The sequence below is a fragment of the Hippichthys cyanospilos genome, chromosome 9 (assembly GCF_059441005.1).
Source record: "Hippichthys cyanospilos isolate Australia breed blue-spotted pipefish chromosome 9, RoL_Hcya_1.0, whole genome shotgun sequence".
Classification (NCBI taxonomy): Eukaryota; Metazoa; Chordata; class Actinopteri; order Syngnathiformes; family Syngnathidae; genus Hippichthys; species Hippichthys cyanospilos.
The window spans coordinates 12,185,713-12,205,320 of record NC_142377.1 but is presented as its reverse complement, the minus strand read 5'-3'; the positions used below and the strand labels follow the sequence as shown (position 1 = coordinate 12,205,320).

The 19,608-nt window shown below is 39.9% G+C and overlaps 2 protein-coding genes across 2 annotated transcripts; both read right to left on the bottom strand.

Annotated features, from left to right (window-relative positions):
- Positions 1 to 711: 711 nt before the first annotated feature.
- On the bottom strand, positions 712 to 7,217 carry uroc1 (urocanate hydratase 1). Its single transcript, XM_088423170.1, has 20 exons — positions 7,013 to 7,217; positions 6,173 to 6,406; positions 5,648 to 5,778; positions 5,470 to 5,563; positions 5,307 to 5,366; positions 4,397 to 4,525; positions 4,259 to 4,320; positions 4,099 to 4,165; positions 3,553 to 3,696; positions 3,393 to 3,481; positions 3,184 to 3,246; positions 2,915 to 3,094; positions 2,753 to 2,850; positions 2,581 to 2,653; positions 2,272 to 2,461; positions 2,089 to 2,187; positions 1,581 to 1,680; positions 1,406 to 1,487; positions 1,050 to 1,149; positions 712 to 975 (listed from the first exon to the last, which is right to left on the bottom strand). The coding sequence occupies exons 2-20, from the start codon at positions 6,296 to 6,298 to the stop codon at positions 835 to 837; spliced, it is 2,028 nt and encodes a 675-aa protein (XP_088279296.1). The 5' UTR covers positions 6,299 to 6,406; positions 7,013 to 7,217; the 3' UTR covers positions 712 to 834.
- Positions 7,218 to 8,270: 1,053 nt separating this feature from the next.
- LOC148418879 (protein transport protein Sec61 subunit alpha-like 1) lies at positions 8,271 to 14,726 on the bottom strand. Its single transcript, XM_088423171.1, has 12 exons — positions 13,214 to 14,726; positions 12,614 to 12,681; positions 12,456 to 12,521; positions 11,667 to 11,745; positions 11,450 to 11,581; positions 11,261 to 11,370; positions 10,931 to 11,084; positions 10,681 to 10,841; positions 10,367 to 10,564; positions 9,681 to 9,872; positions 9,521 to 9,597; positions 8,271 to 9,322 (listed from the first exon to the last, which is right to left on the bottom strand). The coding sequence occupies exons 1-12, from the start codon at positions 13,218 to 13,220 to the stop codon at positions 9,136 to 9,138; spliced, it is 1,431 nt and encodes a 476-aa protein (XP_088279297.1). The 5' UTR covers positions 13,221 to 14,726; the 3' UTR covers positions 8,271 to 9,135.
- Between the last annotated feature and the right edge of the window lie 4,882 nt (positions 14,727 to 19,608).

The window sequence follows — 19,608 nt, the reverse complement described above, 5'->3', positions numbered from 1 at the left end:
AATATCTCATATTCATCAGAGGCCGTTCTTGCAATGAAAGCCTCCACACACACGAAGGGAAAAAAAAGCTATTTCTTTTTCTCCTGGAAAATCTTTTCTGTGAGAGTCTAAAATTTACTTGAGATTATTAGCAGGTATGAGTTGAGTTGAGTATGAGTTGTAGAGATGATTTTGGTGTGATTTTTTTTTTTTTTTTTACCCCAATCGGTGTATTTTTTAGTAGTCTTTTTCTATACAAGAGGGTTTTTTTAGGTTGGTATAATTTTCTGTTGGGGGGGAAAACTTTTGAAGGCTTAGTGAGGTTTTTTTTGGCTGTGGTGGGCAACCTGTCAGCAAACAGAAAATTCTCTGTTGACTTGTGTTTCACCTCAAGACAGTAGGTGGCAGTAGAGAGCAGTTAATGGCTATGTCGAAGTGTCATCGTCACTTCACAGGCTTTTTGTAGGGGTTAATACATTTAACCTACATATGCATGAATAGAACTGATGCCACTGAACAATCTGAGTGGTTGAAAGAAAAAAAATATGAATAAATAACTTTATTACATCTTTAAAAGCATTTACAAAATTAGGTAGACAACCCCCAATGTGTATAGTTTTCAAAGTGTGTGCACAAGGGTTAAAAATAAATTAATATATAAAATAAAGGTTTGGCCAATGTGCCACCTCGTACTCAGAGTATCAGAAGAGAACAAGTGCTCTAGAAAATGGATACAGTAAAAGTGATTTATTATAGAATTAAAAAATTACATTGAGAAACCCCTTGCATTATTTCTTATTAGATAATGCATGTGCATGAAACCAAAGGTCACTCAGACACTTTTGTACTTCGAGATTAGCCCTGCAAGGCCCGGTCCAGTACGTGCTCGTTGTGTACAGGAAAAGGCATGGTGACCCGCAGCCGCCGATCCTCCTCCATGGTGCGCTGGATTGTCTCGTAGGCGTTGGAGTTTCCACACCAGCTGCGACGAGCCACCTTCACAAATATGAAAATGTCATTAGCATCAGACAGAGGTCAACTCTGAATTCAATTTTTCCAAATGGTCTCACTCCATTAGAAACGTCCCAGTTGAGCATCAGGGAGGCTCGCTTGGCCGCCTCCTCAGAGCCGTCCAAAAGCAAACCGAATCCGCCGTTCATCACTTCACCCCTGCAGGTGGTGCAAGTAGCAACACGTTTAGGTAACAGCTGTTGGGAGTAGACCTGGGGGCTCAAAGTGGAGGCCATTTGTGGCCCTCTTATTGTTAAAAGGAAGTCATTGGATGACCTCCAATGACCTACGGTTCAAAGAGACCTCAAAAATCACAAGTTACTATTTGCAAATTTACCTGAGAGAAAAAAAAAAATGTAGCCAACCCGTTAAAAACATTTGCGCAAATCCTCCTCAACAAAAGATCAAGCCTTACCAGCCCACACCGCCACCATTGTGTAGAGCTACCCAGGTGGCACCCCTGAATGCATCACCCACAAAGTTTTGGACTGCCATATCTATATGAAAAACGGTGTCATTTGAAATAACACTTGTGATGGAAAAAATAAAAAATGGCTTTGTGCACAAACACAATCCGCACATGGACTTACCCGCACAGAACGCAGATCCATCATACACATTGGAGGTCTCTCTGAAGGGGCTGTCGGTACCACTCACATCATGATGGTCTCTGCTAATTACCACTGGAGCCTGACACAGAAAAATCCACTCACTTTAGAAAAGGTCCACATACTTTTGCTTAAACGACCTTGATATATATGTGTTCTTTTACGACATGCATTTACAGTGTAATAAAGATAAAATAATTGTTTAATCAGCCAAAATAGCAACAACAAATATAATTCCGATAACCAATAATCAAAAGGGAAAATTCTTATTACATGCCAGTGTTAAGTTGAGCCTACTGATGACTAAATCAGATATTAAGTTGTACTTCTTTAGACAGCAAAGTAGCTGAAACAATTAAAAACACATCTGTCGGTTGCAGACTTGCAGTGTACATTTTTTCCCTTCAAATATTTCCCCACATTTGAGCAAACCTTTAGCAAATGCCCATTCCTCTATACAGGAAAAAAAACGTGTGTTTTATTGTCTTACTGAAACTTTTCCTTCAGCAACGGCTCTGTTGATAGCCAAAGCAATGGACACTCGTCCTTTCTGGTCCGAGTAAAGAATTCTGGCCTGGGATCCCACAACCTTCAGAGTGGCACATAGGAAAATAAAAATCATGCATCGTGAGTGCCAATTTTTGTGGGACATAACAGTATTTCGTTTTCACACCATTTTGTGTTTTCCGGCCTCTCTGATCCAAAGGATGTTATCGTTGTACTGCTGCCTGACTTTGTCGGACACATTGGCGCTCAAATCCTCCAGGACCGAGGCTGCGACGTCGTCGGTTACGGCAAGGTCCTGCGGGTCGCAGGATGTGCACACCCAGCGAAATGGGCCGAAGCCCAAAGAAAAAATGTCTCTAAGAAGCGGAGACAACAAATGATTGCTCACGAGAGAGAAAACAGGACTTGTGTTGAGTTGACATGGCCAGCTATGATATGGATGATGAGGTTTCTCTTATCTGGTGACTTGACTTACCCCATGATGTGTTGGACATATGATGGATAGCGGAATTCTGTTGCTCCTCCGCCAACTTTTTCCACTTCAGCTCCTATTAAAAATAGGAGCAGTTTTCTGGTCTTGCATCGACTAATCACAATCTATAAGTATTTGGGTGAAACGCCAATCTGAACCAAAAATATGAGTGTACCAGCTCTTTGCGCCTCCAGTAGAAAAGCGTTGCCGTAGTCCCAAAAGAACATGCCAGCATCCGACAGCTTGTTGATAGCATTCACGTGTCTTTGGAGGCTGGCAAAAAGTGTTTCATATGTTAGCTTCACCGCAACATACAACACTGACTGACTGACAGCACCTTTCTTTGACCATGCTGCGAAATCGGCTGGGATCAGTGGACATGAGCTGGTTGGCCTGGCGGAAGCTGAGTTGTGCCGGGTAGTAGCCTCCGTTGAAAGGGTTGTGGAGGGAGGTTTGGTCCGAGCCCAAATCGACCAAGAGCTCCCCTGTCCTCTCGTACTCCGACAGAAGCCTCTCCCTAGTTAGGAATACAAACATAAAAGTTTCACCAAAATGCAAAAGATGTGACTTTTACTTTCAAATGCTGTGCTTTTTCCGTGCACTCACCACAAGTCCACAATGTTGCCGTGGTAACCCAAACTGAGCGGAGTCTTAGAGCGTCTGGTTTCTCTGTAAGCCACCAAATTGGTCAGTCGTAACCCCGCTAATCACGGCAGTCTTTATGACATCCAAAGGCTAGGAGTTATGCTAACCGCTGTGTTATTTTGCTAAAACAACAAACGCGAAATACCTTTAAAAAAGCTAATATCGGTTACCTGATGCGTTTAATACAGTGCTCCATATCCGCGGTGACCTCCATCAACCAGCCCTGCTCGTGTCTCTTTTTGAGAGGCGCCTCATCCACCTAACACCGAAACACACACATCAGTTAGTCTACACAAACACAACTCACACTAGAAGCCGTCGCCGCATCACCTCCGCTATGACGCCAATGCAACCAGCAATGACGGCGGCTTTAGCCTGAGCTCCGCTCATGCCCCCGAGGCCGGAGGTCACGAAGACACGTCCTCTTAGGTCACCGGATCCGAGGTACCGTCGACCAGCGTTCAGCACAGTAAGCTGCCCGTAAGATAAGACCCGAATGTAAGTATTTTGAACAAGACACAATATTAGGTACACATGCACACAAAACAGATTCTGTAAGAAAAATGAGAACCTATTTGAACATATATGATTGTGGCCTTTTACATCAAATCATTGGCTAAAATACTATGAGAGTAATGTGGAAGAAAATGACGCCAAAATGGTCAAAATACTGCATCAGGGTTAAATAGTTAATTAATCAGCATTTTTTTTTTTATTACATTTTGCTTGTGTTCATAATATTTTGACATCGCTTAGAATTTAACTAGTATACCAGTGTGTGTTTCTACTGCAGGGTAGTTGCCTTTCAACGTTTTAATTTTTTAACGGACTATTAAACATAATACCAGAATGATGTTCAAATATTATATTTGCTACCATAGTGCCATGAACAATCCCTTGAGGTCCAATGTAGCAGTAGCTGCCGGCTGTCATTTGACCATACCTAAGAAAAAATGCAAATAAAGTTTACCGACATAAACAGGTCAACATTTTACAATAATAATCACTGTAAACAATAACATTCCTAAAGACTTACATGGTCACACCGAGAGCAAACATCCTTTCGTATTGCACTCTGGAGGAGTAGTTTGGAATCACCTAAATCAAATCAGTCACGCGGTCGTAACGTAAGAATGTGATGAGAATAGCGTGCCGCGTTTTGTTTTGTTTTTACCATGCCGTTGGTGATGATGGCTCGAGGCGAGGAGGGCAGGCTGGGAAACAGACCCATGGGGTGACCGCTGTACATGACCAAAGTCTGCTCCTCCGTCATCTCGCTCAGATAAGTCATCACAAGGCGGAACTGCACAAACACGCACAACATGTTAACCTTGTCAAAATTGGGGATAAGCAGAGTATCGCTTCATTTCACTCCAATCCTTGCTCAATGAGCAGAAATTTGAGCTGAGTGCTTTATTGTTAAAACTGAGTACATGAAGGTTTTACTTTGTTCTAGGGTGAAAAACGATATTCACTAACAAGGGATAGGCTTTTTGTGGGCTGGCAAATGCTGGCCCACATTAAAAAAACAGCATGCATTAAAAAGTAAACCAACTGGAAAGCAGGTTTGGACACCAGCACACACACAATAAATAAATATATAAATAAACAGATTTTTTCTCCTTGCAATCAATTGAAAATGGCATCAAATGCGCTCCAAAGTCAGGTCACAACCAATCACGGCTCATCTACTATCTGGGTTTGGTCATGTGACGTTCACAAGCTGAACCGTGATTCTTGTTCTATGAGCACTGAGTAGGTGTCATTTTCAGACAACAGCATGAGGCTGAATGTGTTTTTTCATCAAATACATTGCTATCATTAAATATAGACAAAATATTAACTTTTACTGTTGAAAATATTTAAATAAGCTATACTATGTAATTGTACACCACATGCCTACAAAGATATGTTTGTCCAATGTTTCAGTTATAAAATTTCCAAATAAGAACATTTAATTTAAATAGGAAGTCTATTATTTTCAAAACATTTATTTTCAAATGCATAGCTTTTGTACAGAAGAGTGCCTAATGTTCTCTACATTAAAAACTTGGCCAAAGTAAGAAAACGTATGTCACATGTACCTGAGCCCAGTTACTGAAAACTTGCCCATTTCCTCCATAGGTGACGAGCTCCTGCGGGAACTAAAATATGAAGTCCAGTTAGTTTGTTTAAGGCGTTAAAAAGATAAAATATATATACAATATATAATTAAAATAAATAAATGAAACCGTGGAAGTAGTTTACCTGGGCCACGGCCGGGTCTAAGTTGTTCATGATCATCAACATGATGGAGGCCGCTTGACGTGTGCGACAGGGGTATTCGTGAATGGGGTACGCTCTGAGCAATAGGACAAACTTTAATATGCACTTCTCGTGGTTTTAAATGTCACTGAAGTCTGTGATGATGATGTTGATGTCTTACCTCAGGCGTAAGGCAGGATAAAAGCGATACATGTAAATGTGACCATACTGTCGAAGCTCTTGTGCAAATTCTGGGGCAAGTGTTGCATGATGGGCCGGAGGGAAATAGCGCAGGGCATTTCTCAGTGCCAGCTAAAGGGGACAAAAAGAGAACAAATAAATGATAGCCTTTGTATCAGAAACACATAGGCGGTAATTAAATGCATAAAAAGATAGGTCACAAGCTTCTATTAATTATTGACTGGAGTCTTTTGGGCAATCAGTGAAGGACCTTGGAGAATAATCAATATTGTAGCTGAGCATAACCATCAACACCGATGATGCAATAAGAAAGTTACACCGCATAACAGTGCAGATGGTTACAAAACATGTCCCAATGAATTTTTTTTTGCCAGTTTCGGGTGTACATTTTTTTCTTGCCTTAACTCAGCTAGCATGATCGTAGGCAAACAAAATTAGGAGACGCCCCACAAAAAAGCACTTTCCATACTGGAATTGCAATGTGCACGTGATGTAATCTACTCACCCGCTCATCTTGGACTGTGAGATTTGGGGTTCGGACAGGCGCATGGGGAACATTGGGGTCTCTCCCTCGGTTCGGAGGCAGAGGGTCCAGAGGTAAGCCGCTGCATAGCTCCTTGAGGGAGGCCATCCTGTCAAGTCTTCAATTTCAAAAGAGTGTGGAAGGACTGCTGCTGAATATTTGAGGGAGAGGACTCACTACAGAGCGCTCCTATTGGCTTCTGGGTTATCTCTGTCCCTTGAACATTCCCCAATGACAGAAAAGGATGTTTGGTAATTATTGATCGCAAAGAGAGTTTGAGAGAGCATGTGCCTCAATGGTCAAACTTACTGTACCTCTGACTGCTTGTTTAGACAAAAATAAAAGAATATAGCTTTTGAATGTGGAAACAAATCCATATCAACACTCGCAAAGTTGCATGTTGGTATTTTTTTATGCTCATGAGGACATGCGTTTCAGAAACTGCATGGATGGATAATTGTCTTGAAACTATTTATCCCCACCGTCTAAAAAACTTGAACGTCTGCATTACTGTTGAAACTGAACTGTCACGCAGGCTATACCCAGGTGTGCTTTAAAACATAAAATACTTGGAAAAATTGATTCAAAAGATCAATCATTTTAGGAAATTAGATTTATTTTGAGGTAAGTACTTTGCATCTGCTCTGCAGCTTAAAGGCTTGGCCCCACACTCGGAAGCTCAATTTTTAAATGTCTTTATCAATCCACAGCGATGAGTAATGTACACTATACACAAGAAATGCAAAGAAACATATCAGTGATAATTGACTGATGATTGACTATTTGCTCTGAGATGAAAAGTTTCACGTGTGCTCAGCTTACTTCTTCTGAGGTCTGGTCTGCTTTGGGTACATGTTTTTCCTGTACCTGGTCTTCCTCTTGCGGGTAGAGTTCTGGATAGCGCTGCATGCACTCTTGCATTTCTCTGAACTGATCCAAACAATCTGAGCCCTTCACCTCATCTTAACTGTAGTGGAAACAGGAGAAGGCTTTCTTAAATTCGGTCCCACAGGTACTACTGGCCATTCCGCCCAGGCAAGGGCAGTTCCAGTTTATCTCCCCACTGGGAAGAATCAAGCCTAAAACAGAAATGCTCGAAATTAAAAAAAAAACACTAACGTGATGAATGAAGAAAACCCTGAGCAGTATATTGAAATTATAATGTAATTCTGTGTAAATGAGGCCACTCGAATGTTAATATCTTCTTATTTTAGTAGTTTCAGCTGCAACGTCCCTTTAATTTCGAGCTGTGGCGCTATCTTGTGGCAATTTAGAGCACTAGCTTTGTAGTTAACTCGCTCTTCATGGGGATCATCGGGGTCTTCAACAAGTTCGGCGTTGCTGGGTATTGCATGATCCTCTTTGGTGACGAAGATTATTTTGTCTTTACCTGTGTAGGGAAAAAATAACGTCACTCGGTTCATTTCTTGTTAGTTCAAACTGAAAACAAAGGAATCAATGAACGCCCAGATCATTTAACCTGTTACAAATTTACGCAACCAAACAAAAAAAAAAGTTATTTTATGACTTTATGCCACAAAACAAGAAATTGCACGTTCACATTTTCTCTCAAACTAAGCAGGAAACTAGCAAGTATCTTAATAAATATATGACTGAGTTAGCCGAGCTAGCTTACCCTCTTGCCTGACATTTGTCATTTTTTCTTTTTTTCAAAATTGGGAGGATGTGAACCCCGATTTAGTACATCAGCAGCTCACCGGGTACAGTTAATGTCATAGAAACATGTGACTACGATGTCGCAACATGTCAAGGATCTTCAGCAGTCTCGGGGGCTCGAACAGTTAACATGCGTTAACACGTCACATGTTCACCAATGAGCCAATAGCATTTGGCGTAGACACTAGACACTCCGTATAGCAACAACAAAAACCTCGAAAAGTATTTTTACTGAATTCATTATTAATTTAAAAATATTCTGAACATTACAGATATAATACAGCAATAGTAAAACTTTAAGTGGTCTGTCATGGCACGTCTTTTTCGAGTCCATGAAACAACGAAGAAGCAATTCTAAATCCCCTACACCTTTTTTTTTAATTGAAAACGTTTTTTTTAAATACACGTTTGTTATGAAATGCTTTTATTTTTTACGTATTCCAAATATATGTACACTACATTTGAATCAAATTCCAGCACATAGCCTATGTACACAAAACAATAAATTATACATCGGGGGAGTGATAAAAGGTGAGGAAATGCTTCTCGAAGCAGACAATTAAACACAGAGGAAAAATGAAGGACACGAATATGAACATGACCACTGAGTTAATACTGCATCTCCCCAGGATTGCCTTTTTAGGAACCTATTTTGAATGACTCATTGGCTGACAAAGATGAGTAGTTGGATTTCCTGACACACTAGTGTAACACTAATCTGATCCTTTTTCTCTTCTCTTACATAATGTTCTATTAAAAATGTCCATAGGAGTAACAATTCGGAGACAGCAGTTGGAATTCTGTAGTTTCTGACTGACACAGTTCTGCATCTAATATGCATCATCTTTTAAGTTTTGCAGTTAATTAGGGTTTAAAGCAAAGTGGAATGAAAACGTATGAGCTACAATATTTGAGAGGTTGTGTGCTTTCATGCACACAGCACGCATTGTGCCACCACCATTCCATCCAAGTACGCCTGCATACCGAACCTCTATCGTGTTGGCCCGGGGGAAAACTTAGATTGCCTCTCACAAAGACAGCCTTTAAATGGATATTGGGGAGCTTCAAAAAAAGGAATCCAAACATTGTGACTCAAGTCTTTTGCGTTTGTAGATGAGTGGAGGTAACACCAGTTCCGTTGTCTCACCCCATCTCATTTGATGTGAGAATCCTGGACACCAAAATGTCCCTCAACACGGGAAGCCGATGATGGTGTCAAAAATACAAAGATGGTAGCACTGATAACAGTGGTTAAAAAATGGCAATTCCTAAAAGAAATATCCTCCCAGACTGCCTACTTCACTCTGCTCTTTGACAAAAATCTCAAAGTACTGATAAATGATGGTGACGGCCAGCAGGATTCCCGTGCCAGAGCCAATAGCGCCGAGGAAGTCAGCCATCACGGACAAACCGCCAATACACAGCCCGCCAAATGCAGCTGCAGTAGGTATGTACCTGACGCACAAATGAATGCAGGAATAGGGAAAAAAGAATGAATAAAGAAATAAAAAATGAATACTTGGGTATAATTCCATCATTTTAACTTTTGAATAATATAAACAGGTTACATAAAAATAAAATAAAATTCCACACTTGCTGATGATGTACTCGTTGTTCCCGTATATATCGGAAGTAAAGCAAATATGAGTTTACCTGTTTAATTCATGAACCATAGAAGTCTCTCTGTGTCCCCTCATCACCATCTGCTGCTCTTTCAGCTGTTTAGCCACCTTCACAATAAATAATGTTATAATTGTTATGCGACAAAGTGAGACGACAACACACCAAGCTAGTGGAGTAGTTTGGTCTTTACATCTTTTGCGGAGGAGCCTGAGACTTCGATCCAGGTTTTGGAGAAGAAAGCACATGATCCAAGCATGAAGGCAATGTATATAAGGGCGTGGACTGGATCTTCTAGGACGGATCCAAATGATTCAGGTGGGGAGAGGTAGTAACAAAGACCACCAACGGGATACGCCCGAGCTGGACCACCACTTGCAGCGTCCTACAAACGCAAAAACACAAACGCAATGACAGTTATGAACATCAGTTGTGCCTTCATGTACGAGTCAAATGCCACAGTCACTAAATGTAAATGTAAAATATATACACTGGCATGGTGATTTTCATGTGGGGGTTTCTGCAGGTATCACTAGAACTAATTTAATGCTTTTTATGTTTGTGACAGAAAAAAAATCTAAGTTTCTTTTCAAATTAAGAGCAAATTCATTGGAACATGAAGCTACTTTTAGCTGAATAATGAAACCTTTGCTAAATATTCGATGGCTTTATTTGCGAGAATTTTATACAAATGTGCATTGTCATTGATGATGCAATTTTACGACAACACAAGTCAGAATTAAAACAATGTTACATCAGGGGTGTCCAAACTCGGTACCATCCCTAGTTTGTGCTGGTTATGGGGGACTTATCCGACAAAAATATACATCACAAAATAGGTCAAGAACTATTGCGCTGGAGAATAAAAAGTGCACTTACAGACCACGTTCCGAGCAGATTGACCAAGAAATTCCCACTAAAGCGCGTGGAAAGCATCTGGGATATGACATACAAATTGGAGACCAGCGCAGACTGCAGGATGATGGGAATGTTGGAGGTATAGAAGAGCTTGATAGGGTAGGTGTTGTACTGGCCTCGATAGCGAGCGGACTTGATTGGCAGGTCCACTCTGAATCCCTATGAGACGAGGTCAGAGGTCAAGACACCTCTTGAACAACACTTCTCATGTAAATTTAATCATTGATGCTTGTTAGGAGCTTTGGAACGTGCACACACGAAAAGGAAGAACTCACTTGAAAATATATGACTACAGCAAAGACAAAGACGGTGGCAATGAGGTTCATGAGGTTTGGCAGGTTCTGTCTGTAGAAGGCCTCTCTCAGAGCACGCACTTTGTCCGTCCTGGTTGCCAGCAGATGGAAAAGAGCGATGATTGCGCCCTCAAATTCAGTGCCTAAAAACATCGTTGCCACGCATGCTTACAAATACAATCAAATAAAAAGATATATAATCAACTTTTTTCATGGACGTTATTTTCGTTACCTCTGCCAGTGTTAACAGTGGTAGGGCTAAAAGCCTTCCAGACAATCGTTTCGCAGATGTTAGTTGCGATGAACAGTGAGATGCCTGAGCCGAGACCGTAGCCTTTTTGGAGCAACTCGTCCAGCAGCAGCACAATGAGGCCGGCGACAAACAGCTAGGAAAGAAAGCCGTGCAAAGTTAACACCCCAGTTTGTTTCAAGACACACCTTGCTTGTTCAGATGTCTAATGAGACTGTACCTCTCCTATGTCAAAATATATATAATCTTATCCGTCTTTCTTTCATCATTTTTTCTATTCAGTTCACACCCTTGTCTTTAAGTTGGTCATACCTGAATGATGATGAGCAGACAGATTCCAGCTCCCATTTCTGAGGGGTCCCCATACATGCCAGTCATTACATAAACAATAGCCTGGCCAATGGTGATGATCATTCCAAACACTGAAAGACATTGAGAGGCATCAGATGCCTGTCCTCGCTTCAGTCACCAAGTTTATTTATATATCTTTTTTAACAATACATTTCTGCGCTCCATTGAAGAGGGCTCTGTCTTTGGGTGTATCTCCAACTTCAATGATTTTAGCCCCGGCAAGCAGTTGCATGATCAGGCCAGAGGTGACAATAGGGGAGATGCCCAGTTCCATCAATGTGCCTGGGGGAAACAATAAAGCGGTCATGTGCTATGTACAATATCAGGTGTGCAATGTTTAGATGATAGGCTCATAATAGCAACATACCTCGATTTGAGGCCAAAATCACTCGCATCCAGTAGAATGGATCTGCAGAGTCTGATGACATGATGCCAAAGAGAGGGATCTAAAAGAAAAGTATATATTCATGTCTATTAGGAATGCCACGCCATAACAAGATTGGTTAAAGAAAATATAAATATATATTGCTAGATAAAAATGTCTTTATTAACATAAATAATTGTATTCATGATTTTTGTAATCACAGTTCTCAGCAAAAACGCCATTTTCCATTCACAGTCGATCTTAAGTTCCTTTTCAGCAGCCGAACGGGATATCAGTCACACAAATGACTATAATTAGATAAATTGTGTACATCACTTTTAGAGACCTTGTAAATATTATTACCATCATGTGTAACCAAAACACCTCACAGCATGATGCTGCTCAGTTATCAAATCAAACTATAGTGCAACTCCAATGACAAGCATTCAAAATGTATGACACCCCCTGTTTTCTCTTCAGTTAGATGGCAGAAAGTACAATAAAACCATATATCCACCTATTGACATTAATACATTTTTTTTAAGCAAAATTTGTTCCTTGGCTCTCTATACTGGTAGGAAATACAGTCTTAACCAAAAATACATCTAACATTAGGGTCGAAAAGGCAGTGCCAGTGATCATGGATCAATTATATATACACACACCCACACATATATATATATATATATATATATATATATATATATATATATATATATATATATATATATATATATATATATATATATATACACACACACACACACACACACACACACAAAAGGAACTTACTTGGCAGCAAACCAGGAAGATGAACAGAGTGATGGCTGTCCATAGAACCTTCTCCCTGAATTGGATCTGAACCATAACAATCGTAACATGTTTTATTACAACGGTTTAAGTGATGTGTATGCAGTTTGGTGACGTCAAGTCGTTGAGTGATCACACACCTTTCGTTCAGGTTTCTGGATTTCTGGCAAAATTGCGCAGAACGGCTTTATCACTTCCAAAAATTTGACTGAAATCAAGCAAAGAGAACAATTGTCAGATGATGCGAGCTGCTCATCCGTGAGAAATGGCAATGCATGAGGGGTTGATTAAAATCAGAGAACACAAAACAAACAAAACAATATTGGCTAGATAACATGCTTGTGCAGCGACACACGATCCCGACTGCGCTACTTTTGTTTGATTAAAGCGGCTAGCGGATGAGTATAATATGTGAATTGACAACGGAACCGTCGTCATCGCTAACTTCCCTGTCAGTGCATTTGAATGAGTGGCTAGCATATGACGTTTTCCGTCATTCAACTAGCAGAATTTGGGTCTAAACATCAGTCATGTATACGTTGTTTTATCAAATACTCGAGCTTAACCAGCATGCACGACGTCCACAAGCAACAAGTACAAAATGGACATCTCAATGAAGCCAGCTTACAACACCAGCTAAAATGCTAACACGCACCGCTACTACGTGATCGTTTACTAAATTAAGTATTCACAAATAGATTAGAAAGTACGCTGAAGTCAAGCAACAAGAGGATACTCACTGCCCATGGTGTGAGAAATGTCCACCCGATGTCTCCTCTGTTAATTCTTCCACGATAAAGATGAATCTTGGTAGACACCGGTGAAGCGAGCGCATCAGTGTGTGGTCAGTGGACGGTGAGTGAAAGAGAACCCCTTAGCAGACACGTCACCACTTCGCGCGAGACAAACGTTCGACAACTGTACAGTGGACCCCCACAGAATCGCGGCTCGGTACTTACTAATTTGCACCACCCCCTTTTTTTCGTTTGCTCTTCTTTTTTATTTATTTCTAATAGAAGAATCTATGGAGTTTAAAAGGCAAGCCAAGAATTGTCAATACAATAATACCATAATTCCCCAAATATAAGGCATTTTTTTTTTGCTAAAAAAAATGAAGGCCAAAAGTATGGGTGCGTCCTATAAACTACCTTACAACTTAGATTCTTTTCGACACCAATCGTGGAAGCTTGATCTGTCAGCCACACAATTTGAGTTTTGAGATTGAGCATTTTTATATAGGTCATATTCTTACATACAATAATTACCGTACCGGTACGAGCTAGAGGGTGGACATCAGCTGGCTGTTTGCAGCTAGTGCCTGTTGCTACAAACAGCAGCTCGTGTTAGCTGAGATTCATATGGCATGATTTTCATTAAAAGAAGCGAGCAGACTGAACCAACATCCAAGTCCATCCTTGTCCAGACACAGGAATATTACAAAAAGAGAAAGGATCATGTAAAATTTATGATATCTCCAGCTGATTCAATTAAGAGTGACAAGATATGGATCCTTTGAGCACCGTTTCAAGAATACTGTAAGGTGTTCCATTTGACTCGACACACAATCATAAACTTGGTCAAACACGGATGCTGCACAACTTCGTGTATTTATGGTAAAAAAGAACTCAAGCCACGTCACGAGGAAAAGGACAAACAACTTTGAGCACATTCAAAGTTACACAGGTGAGGTCTTCAATGACCGCTCACAATATGGGAATTCTGAAACACTTAACGTGCAACAAATATATAACTTGCCGACATGAACGTAAGAAAATATGAAGAATTTAAGAAGATGAGATTTGTTCCGTTTTTCTATAGTTTTTACATTGTTGCCAAGTGTTGTTTCGTCATATTCAAAGTACAGCAACAGAAAATACCAGAATTTGACCCCAAAATGAAGGTTGTGTCTTATAGACAGGTGCGTCTTATATTTGAGGAATTACTGCAGGTTATGTGCCCTCACCAGTTCAAACACATCATTCTAGTTATTATTGCATTTGTTCAATATAACTTAAGCAGAAAAATCCCCACATCTTTGGGGTGCAGCTTTTTTGCCATTTGCTGTCAAATGAAAATTACATCGCAATTGCTCAGGGGCTCAGATAACAAACCAATCGTTGCTTAGCCTGCTCACATGGCCAAACTCAGAAAACATGTTTAAAAAAAAAAAAGTCTGACGACAACCAGCGTGGACCTGGCATCTGGGTAGACAGATTGTTAAATTTTCAAATTTGGAACAAGCGTGCCAAACAGGGACGTTTGCCTCGTGTGTTGTATCTTCTGAACCAGAAGACGGCAGCAGAGAACTGTTGACAAAATATGCAACAGTGTGGCTTGCACAATTGTCACTCCTATCTCGATAGAGCGTTTCTCAGCTTTTATGAAGCCAATACACCCAGCTCTCACTGCAGCCTAGTGATGGGAATCCCTGGAGTACTCCAAGTAAACAGTTGACTATCAGTTGATATATTTGTAGATGTAAATCAGTATTGACCGCCAAATGTTATACATAAAACACTATCCATCCATCTAAAGCTGCTTCTCAAGGGTCACAGGCTTGCTGGTGCCTATCCCAACTGACTGGGGGCATTAGGCAGGGGACACCCTCAACTGGTTGACAGCTAATGATAGTACATAGAACACATATAAACGAATTACCATCTTACGAGAGATCATAAATGTTGTTCCAACAGGACTATGCAAGATTGTGCACGAAGGCAAGTTTGCACAATGCTTTCTGAGGAAAATGCTGATGATCGCAGTTACTCCAACAAAAGTTAATACAGGAATGTGTTCATTGACAGTTACTGTACATGATCTCACTTCAACTCATCTCACTTCTACTGAAATGTATACCTTTATATTCAGACAATTCTTAGTTTTTTTGTGAATTAATCTGTCAGCAATTGAACACAACGCAAAGCTGGTAACGAGGACGGCAATACCCTATCTTTTGGAGGAGTGAGTAGGATAAAGTTTAAAAGGTTTAATCTTGTATTCGGAAGGTTTGCAATATGATCAGGAAACACTTGTGCAAAGGTCTGCATACTATCTTGACGCTCCTTACAGGTTTTCAGCAAAATTATCAACAATGTGTTATTATCAAAACAACATAACATGATTATTAAAAAAAAAGTTGTTTTCCTTTACTTTTTTATTTTCTATATATAACAAGGAAGATGTGTTCTGTTTGACCCTACCGCACATTTGAAGTTGTAGTTCTTTATTCCATTGCAGAAAAAAAAAAAAAAAAAGCTGACAGATGTGTGTTTGTGTGTGTGTGTGCGCAGTATAGCTACATTCCTATGGGTATGCTTCCAAGGGAGGCAGTTTGAGGGAGTGTGGTGGAGGCGATGAAAATGAAAAAGAAAATGGGTGGGAGCAAGTCACGGGACGGTGATCCCCAGCTGTGTGAATCACCTCCTCCCTGGATTTCATATCGCTCACCAAAGCAAACAACTTGCGCATATCATGTATGTTAGGAATCAGGTTAAGGGTCTTAAACAGATTGTCCAGTGATCTTGTGATCCAGCATAAAAATCCAACAAGAACATTTTGTTCCCAACCTCATTCGAAGTATTAAAGAGCCTTAAATCCCCCCGATGAACTTCTTTCATGGCACAAACGAACATAAAAGCTTAAGGGGAACTCAACCCACAATTTTTCATGACAATAATACACGTGAGCCTGAAAGAGTCTAAAATCAGCATTCTACCTGTTTCGATCCATCTCAGAGGGAAGCCATTTTGTCAATGTCACCTGATAATGACATCACAATTGTTCAGGGCCCGAGCCACAACCAGTCACGGCAGTTATGCCATGTGATATTGGCAAGGAGCTGTGAGTGGTTGTTTTGACTGGTTGATAGCTGAGCAGCACAACGCGGTTATTGATTGCATGAAGATAATGTCGTCATGGCCCTGCCTGAAGTTATTTTGTCAAATGTACTGTATGAAATGCTTCGAAGATATTCCCTCATTTATACAAATAATGGAAATTATGAAGGACCATCGGCTGGAGATTAAAGAGTGCTGAGATGAATCAGAACAACATTTTTTTGTTTTGTTTTAATCGAAGTCAGCCATCTTTATTGTTTACATTTGCCTCGAACTCTTTGACCTTAGAAATAGCAGAAGTGGCAGTTCCGAGTGGAATAATTCCAAATTCCCACCTTCCCATAATGCAGCATGACCGACTGATTCTCAGTCAACAGCATTAGGCAAAATATTGCAGCACTTTAGAAGGGAAAAAAAAAAAAAAAAAGAGTAGATTTTGCGGCTTGATTTATATTCCGCAAACACAATATTAATCAAAACGTTGGGTTTATATATTATATATTATATAATTATATATTATTGTCAAGAAAATGTTTGCATTGATTTCCCTTTTAATTCTGTGCTTCACAATGAAGGCCAGCCGAAAAGACAATTGTGGCAATCATGCTCTGCTTGCAGTAACAGAAAACAGCCTAACACGTCCACAACGTTCTTACGTAACATGTGTAAAGCTCATTTGACACCTGTACATTGCAGCATCTATTATCCTAAGTCCTCTACCCATTGGCCTCAAACCTGCCTTTTTTGCCCTTTTACCAGTTTACTGTTTGAAGTAGTCACATCGAGAAAGTAGACAAAACAAATGTTGATTTAATGCCGCCGATTTGACACATCACAGAACAACAACCAAAAAAACGGCCACTTCAAAGAAGAAAGTCCTGCAAGCAACAAACCAAAGATAACTCCTTATGTCAGATCCCCTTTAAATGTAATTTAGCTATAGAGTTTAATCCAGATTAAAACAGATGCTCTCTCACTCACTCCCGCCCTGTATTTGCCAATGGAATGGAATGGAACAATGGAATGTGCGTGCAATGTCAAGTACAACAAAATGTATTCCCCCACAGTTGTTTTGTGGTTTCTGTTTCATAACACACTTCATCATCTTCACATGCATGCACACCCACTCACCTTTGTTTAGTGCACATTTGGACTGTAGCACATGATAAAGTAGGCCAACAGCTAGTGGAAAATGTCTCTATGGCACATTTCAGTGTTGTTCTCATGTTGTTCTGTCAAGACAGCACAGATATTCCAGAGACGGTTGAAGAGTGAAGTCGTGTTCATGCTACAGCCAATTGATAGTGTAATTTACATTTTCTCTCCCATACAACATATGTCTCATTGGAATCCTACATCGTTTCTTCCATTATATGTCCTTTGATATGAGGTGAAATGACCTCATCCATCTTTTTATGCCATTTTATTCTGCGATGGAGTTGCTAGACAGGCCATGACATCACACTTTTTAACCCAACACTAAAGTGCATGTCAATTTGGATTTGGATTAGACATTGACAATCTGTCCGGGAACTTGATTAGATGTCTAACAGACCAATGTGGTTACCAGCGTCCAATAGCTAAACAACAATTAGATAAGTGTTTCCACAACCTTTGAACCGTGACGACTGCCATCGCGTTTACGCACGCAAAACCATGTGTGCGTTGCTTGGCCCACCCACAGTACACATTTACATAGATACTATGTGTGACCTTTGATCCTCCTGAAAGCTTTGACATAATTTGTAGAGTAGACCTCCACGAAGAAAATGTCTCTGATGTTCGTGTGAATCAATGCAAAAGTCAGGGGTCATTTCCTAGAGGTAAAAAAGAATAAAGACTGAAAATGTATTATCAATAGAGCTAGTAAGATAGTACTGTTTTGTTTATGCAGATCATTCCAGTCTGATAAACAAGATTGATGTATTGTCATTAAACTTGACTTCTACTTGTATGATCTATAGTACTATTAGCCAATGTGACAGACAGCATGAACATATGATATCGATTTATGAAAGATGGTGCCTGGCAATACAAGGTCCAGTCGCCATCAGAAGCAATAATTAGGGCCCAAGCAGTCACCAGTGGAGCAGCTATACTGGCTAAATCATTAGATACACACCTTGGATTGATCGGTGCCCCAAAACCAACCAGATGTGCCCGATATTAACATGAAATTACCTGAAAGTGCCCAAAAATCAATAGGAAACGCTCAATAGTGAACAGGGCTTGGAATGACCTGGAAGTGCTTCAACCATCAACAGGAAGCGACCCAAATTGAACAAGAAGTAAACCAGCACTGCCTCAAAGTCACACATTTTCATTTTTAAAAAAATATTTAACAACTTCAATTTTTCAACGTTAAACAATCATACAAATATACAGAAAGTGTACAAAGAATAAATGAAGGAAAAGATACAAATAAGCCACATTAAATAAATAAATGAATAAATAAATACAATTCCAAAGCAGAACAAAAACAGAACTGGAAAATGACCTAAATGTGCCCTAAAATCAACAGCAAGTGACCCGGATTGAATAGGTTGTGACAAAGAGGTTTTTACCGGTTTTTGCCATTTTTTAAATGTAAACAATTACTCCTTCCTCTCTGTGCTCAACTGCAAGGGCAAGTTTTGATCACAAAAGTAAAGGACCAAAAACAAACAAAACTCCAAACCAAGCCAAAACCTGCATCTCAAAACATTTATTTAGCGACTACAAAACAAAATATTTACTGTAAATTCTTTTGAAGTCCTATCAAGGGCAGATTGTAAAAATAAAAAATGGATCTCTTGTGCATTATGAATAGATGAACAGAAAAAAATTATATATCTATGAAATTCTTGTGCATGCCCCTGAGTCAAGTAACTAATAAAAAGCTATGCAGTGTATTTAAAAAAGGGGGCATGGGGAAATAACTAAATACCATGTGCCATAAGCAATATGGTAAAGAACTGAACTCCACATTATAAATAAAAAGAACAAAACAATGAGTAAAACATACATACCAAACTTAATATGGTCCTTATTTAAATCACATCCTTACATCTTCTCCCAAAAAAAAAACAAACAAACCTGCACACACTACAGAAATCTTACAATGGATGTGGTCTGATTAAAACACAACTTGTGGTTACCCTTATAAGGGAGCCACTGTGGATATTTGTGTGCAAACTACCATACTATTTACTGTATATTCATGCGTCATAAACAGAGCGATATTACTGTAATCACAAAGTCACTTACGCCATGGCCCACACCATCCACTGTGCAATTGAGGTCAGCCTGGCTTTATTCCT